This window comes from Cynara cardunculus (assembly GCF_001531365.2).
Source record: "Cynara cardunculus var. scolymus isolate 2C chromosome LG 1, CcrdV1, whole genome shotgun sequence".
Taxonomy (NCBI): Eukaryota; Viridiplantae; Streptophyta; class Magnoliopsida; order Asterales; family Asteraceae; genus Cynara; species Cynara cardunculus.
In genome coordinates, this window is record NC_037528.1 from 22,144,888 (window position 1) to 22,150,098 (window position 5,211).

At 37.0% G+C, this 5,211-nt stretch overlaps 1 protein-coding gene across 1 annotated transcript; it reads left to right on the plus strand.

Moving 5' to 3' along the window:
- The first annotated feature begins 746 nt into the window (after positions 1-746).
- LOC112508634 (expansin-A1-like) lies at positions 747-2,223 on the plus strand. The gene is made up of 3 exons (XM_025113309.1): positions 747-921; positions 1,113-1,425; positions 1,511-2,223. The coding sequence occupies exons 1-3, from the start codon at positions 789-791 to the stop codon at positions 1,815-1,817; spliced, it is 753 nt and encodes a 250-aa protein (XP_024969077.1). The 5' UTR covers positions 747-788; the 3' UTR covers positions 1,818-2,223.
- The last annotated feature ends 2,988 nt before the right edge of the window (positions 2,224-5,211 follow it).

Sequence of the window (5,211 nt, forward strand, 5' to 3'; positions counted from 1 at the left end):
ATCACCCAATCATTAATGCCATTTGTATTTGCTAATCTCTAGAAACCAAAGTGTACCTCCAAAGTACCTCCATGCCTTACCAAACACTCGAATAGAGTCAATGCATTTCCATCTTCACCATTCTTTAATTCCTTCCATCACATTTTTCTAATCATACATGTATTTCTTCTCCATATTGTCATCGCATGTTATCCCATCGAGATAAGCTTCAAATCCCTGTAAAATTACAAATTTCCGCATTATAAATGAAACCATGCTAAGTTAGTATATCACATTCGAAGGTAGAGTTTAGGAGTGCAATGTATGTAGACCAAAGAATGGATAATGTATCTAAGATGATAGTAGGCCACAAGCGTCACATACTTTTTAGGGTTACTTGCAGTCAAGACCATATTATTGTACAACTTGTAGACATATTTTATATAATACAACTTGAAACCACAGGAAGAGATCTTGTTGATTATTTTTTGGTCTATGCTTCTAAGTGTAAGTGGGATGAGCTTACTTTTGTAGTTGCCTTTTTCATCACTCTTCCCATAGAATTTGATTCGCCATTAACATGAAGCATGTGAAAAAAGGAGAGGTAAATATATTTTATATTCATTACAAGCTGTCATATGGTTAAAGCTTTAACTGCCATTACAGTTTTCTCTCCCACCCATTGTTTATATAAAGGGGTGTCATTGCCCACTTTCATCTTCACACCTTCTCAACATTCTATAATCACTTTTCAAGTTTTGAGCTCACAAAGGGTCAAAACTGGGAAGATCTCTTTTTGCAGGTCTATAATGAGGTTTCTTGAAATCTTGTTGGTTCTAACAGTCACCTCCATGACATGTCCAACTGCTTATAGCAGAGGTGGTGGATGGTCTAATGCCCATGCTACCTTCTATGGAGGTTCTGATGCTTCTGGTACAATGGGTAAGTAACGTCATGTCATCTAATCTAATGATTCAAAAAAAGCAAATAAAGAGGTTGCAGAAGGGTGCACCCTAGGGTCCCAACTCCAATGGGCCCATGAGGGTTTGCACTTTGCAGCTTGTATGCATCTCTAAAAAGCTTCTATAAAGTTGTATACCATCTTTATACTGATGTTTTATATTCATGTGTAGGGGGAGCATGTGGGTATGGAAATTTGTATAGCCAAGGATATGGCACCAACACAGCTGCATTGAGTACTGCGCTGTTCAACAATGGACTTGCCTGTGGAGCTTGCTTTGAGATCAAATGTGTAAATGATCGCAGATGGTGCCGTCCAGGTTCCATCATAGTCACAGCTACAAACTTCTGCCCGCCAAACAGCGCACTGCCAAACAACGCTGGAGGGTGGTGTAATCCTCCCCAACAACACTTTGATCTTGCTCAACCGATCTTCTTGCGAATCGGTCAATACAAAGCTGGAATAATACCAGTTCAATATAGAAGGTAGCTTCCTTTTCAACAAAATAAAACTGACCATATTCTAGCCATCTAGAAGTCCTAAATCGTGTTTTAATATCAAATTTGGCAGGGTTGCTTGCAAGAAGAGAGGTGGAGTGAGGTTCACAATCAATGGTCACTCATACTTCAACCTGGTGCTACTGACCAACGTAGGTGGTGCCGGTGACGTTATATCGGTCTCTATCAAGGGCTCTAAAAGCAGGAATTGGCAACCAATGTCTCGCAATTGGGGTCAAAACTGGCAAAGCAATTCTTTTCTTGATGGTCAAGCTCTATCCTTCAAAGTCACAACAAGCAATGGCAGAACATTGATTTCTAACAATGTCACTCCTCCTAACTGGACTTTTGGACAGACCTACACCGGAAGGCAGTTCTAAACCTCATAACTTCAAAGTTCCCTTTTCTTGTTCTTTACATTAACAGTAGCTACGATATTCAAGTATGGTATACGATAGTAAGTGACTATAATGTAATATAGTGATAATATAGACCAACTCCATGGGCGCATTTTGGACGGCCCATGGGATTGGATACCTAAACTAAAGGTCCAGGAAATCTATCCTGGACTCTTTTAGACAGCCCCCCTAAAAAAGAACACCAAAAAGGCTTGGTGGCTTGGTGTGGCGGTGTCTTTTCTTAGTCTATGCAACTCTAGCGTCCTAAAGATACTCAAAAGTTAGTTATCTGTGTACTTTTTGGAGGTGCAGGGATGAGTCGACAGCATCGTCTGTCAAATGTGGTGTCAAAGATTCCCCAATGTATGTTTCTTATTCATAATGAGAATAAAATTCAAGGTTTGTCAATTTCTCTGTGCCAAAACTAGTTTTAGATATGAACACTTTATACTTTATAAACAGATGATCATGATTGAACCTTAGCTGAAGACCAGTCACCCATCACTAATTCAGAAAAATATGCATGCCACTGAACTAAGAACTCTGTTTGATCTCTAAAGTGTTTACAGAAATGAGTTGAGCATATATCATAATGCCTAAAACCCAACGAAACTCCAAGTAACCCTACAATTCAAATTTTGAACCCAGAAGATAACAAAATGAAACTGATGGGATCTTTATAGCTGAATCAATTTCATTCAAAATGATTTAACAAAAAGTTTACATGTTTCTCAATCATATATATATATATAAAATACATCACAAGAGAAATTGCATACAGCAAAACAAGTAGCCATTGAGAAAGCAGTCAGCTGCAGTAAATGAAACCGGAAGATCTCCGACATTCAAATCACTGCCACTCAGAAATTCCGACACCTCCATGTTCACCCAAAGCTAAGCCAACACAATTTTTGCCATAATCCACTTACATATTTACATTACTTTTACCCAATAATCAAATAAAACAACTCTTTTTGGTAGACAAATAAATTAGAGAGCATCTATAATGAACAATGAACAAGCAAAAAAAACCTAATCCACCAATAAGCAAACCTTTGATTTGTAGAAATTTGGCGAGTCTCAGATTCAATTTCATTTTTCACAGCTACGGAATAACCTAAGAAAATTTACGTAAATCATATTTAAAAATAGGCCGCACTGGGGAGTTTAGTTTTGTTATCTAAAGGTTTAGAAAGCCCGCGAAACCAGCATTGCCAAATCGCACGTCAAATGCGGGACTGCGAAAGGGGGCAGTCTTCATCGCCGTTATCCGGCGGGATTCCGGCGAAGAATGGTGGGCTAGGCAAGTGAAAAAAGCAAAGCACACCGGAGCCTCCTGCAACCAGATATCGCTGATGGTGGCTGTTTCCGTCGTGCTTCTCTCCCACTACCATCGCCGTTGTTGACGCCACTTTCATCCCTTTCCGGTACCGCTCTGATGAGATCAAGTAGTCTTAAACCCTTTCTTGCGTTTGGGGTGAAGGAATCGAATCCGTAAAAAGAATTGGAAGTCGTAACGAATTGGAACGGAATGTTACCATAGATCAAAATTTTGGTATATAGAAATGATATTTGATCAATTGTTTGGTATATAGAAATGAAATGTAATCCGTACTATGAAATGGAATATGTTTGTTTGGTCCTTAATAAAATTGAAATAGAATAATAAAAAAATGATAAAAATATTTTTTTTTGATTTTTTAAAATTTTTTTAATCACAAATAACAATAAAGTTAATATTTCATGAGGAAAAAAATACACAAACACGCGCACATACACACACTCATATATATATATATATATATATATATATATATATATATTCTTTGTTGGTACACAACCAATGGCGTCTATTGTTTTCTCATAGAATTCATTGTGTAACCACGGGAAGAATAATCAGAATGAAGGATATCGTCTTCGTCGGAGTGCAAATGAAGGATATCGTCTTCGTCAATGATGATGCAGAGGCGATGAGCCATCATATCGTATCGTTGATGATGCAGAGGCGATGAGCCACCGTTCTCAGAGTGCAGATGAAGATTATCGTCTTTGTCCCGGAATCATCATTGAAATCGGTATGGAAATGAAGGTGAGAAAAACCGGTATGGAGCGGTTAGGGTTATTAAAAGCTTAATGAGAGTATTTTTGTCATTTACACAATTTTGGATGAAATGGATTTCAATTCCATCATTTTTATGAAGGAATGATGAAATCCTTAAATGAGAGAATATTTGGAATTTAGTTCCATTTCGTGGGTAACTAAACATTGGAATGAAATTTGGTTAAGGGAATTGACCATTGCAATTCCATCAGATTCCAGCGGATTCCGACGAACCAAACGCCTCTTTAGGGTTTTCACCTCCTTTTAACGATCGACAATCTTTCACATAACCCCTTCATTTTTCATGTAACAACAATTTGCCCCCTCAAAGTATGTTCGCCACATTGGCACACAAGTTCAAAAAAAAAAAAGATTATCACTTAATTTAACATTACATTTTTTTTATTTGTTATTAAAATGCAAGAAACAAACAAAGACTTGAGAATGTTACATTTCCCCTAATTAGACTATGTGCTTTCATTTTCTAGACAGAGTATAATCCAAAAAAAGAGAAAATCGAACCAGTATACACGTACATCAACTAATTCCACAAGCCCTTAAAATTGACACACTGAAAACCATGGTTGGCCACCATTGAAGAGCAAACCCAACGTCTTACAAGTTAAGTTGCCCCAAAAGGGTTTAAATGATGGAACTTTTGATGGTTGACGTTAATCTAAATGTTGTAAAAATGACAGTTATCTTTAAAGTTGTTCTGCTCTAGTGTTTGTTCTCATAATTGATATGATCAAATTGATTGTCTAACCTTAACCGATCGAAACCATGATCAAATTGAGTACGCAAGTGATGTTATAATAGTGATATCACATGATTATCACACTAAATCGTTTAGTGGATTTCACCGTAATCGTTGTGATAAATGTGTGATGTCGTATCCTAGCCTATCGAAACCATGAGTAATTGTTGTGATAAATGTGTGATTGTCTAACCCTAACCGATCGAAATCATGATCAAATCGAGTGCGCTATTATGATAGTGATATCACATGATTATCACAACCACATCACATCAAATCGTTTAGTCGATTTATCCCGTAATCGTTGTGATAAATTGTATGATTTTGATTTCCGTTATTACCCTTTCGAATCTCAAATTTTTTTTGAATCGTTTTAAATTTCAATTTTAATTTCAAAAATCTTTTAATTTTAATTGTTATCACAATATGAGGTTAATAAGTTGTTATCGCGTTCTCGTAAATCACATGGGTTTTTGTTTGAACCTTTCCTCCCCCTCTCTCTCTCTCTCTCTCTCTCT

What these genes read in the sequence shown, in the direction of transcription:
- LOC112508634 (XM_025113309.1), top strand. Translation starts at nt 789, where the DNA reads ATGAGGTTTCTTGAAATCTTGTTGGTTCTAACAGTCACCTCCATGACA. An exon ending in TGATGCTTCTGGTACAATGG is followed by an intron (nt 922 to 1,112) that starts GTAAGTAACGTC and finishes ATTCATGTGTAG; the next exon opens with GGGGAGCATGTGGGTATGGA. An exon ending in ATACCAGTTCAATATAGAAG is followed by an intron (nt 1,426 to 1,510) that starts GTAGCTTCCTTT and finishes CAAATTTGGCAG; the next exon opens with GGTTGCTTGCAAGAAGAGAG.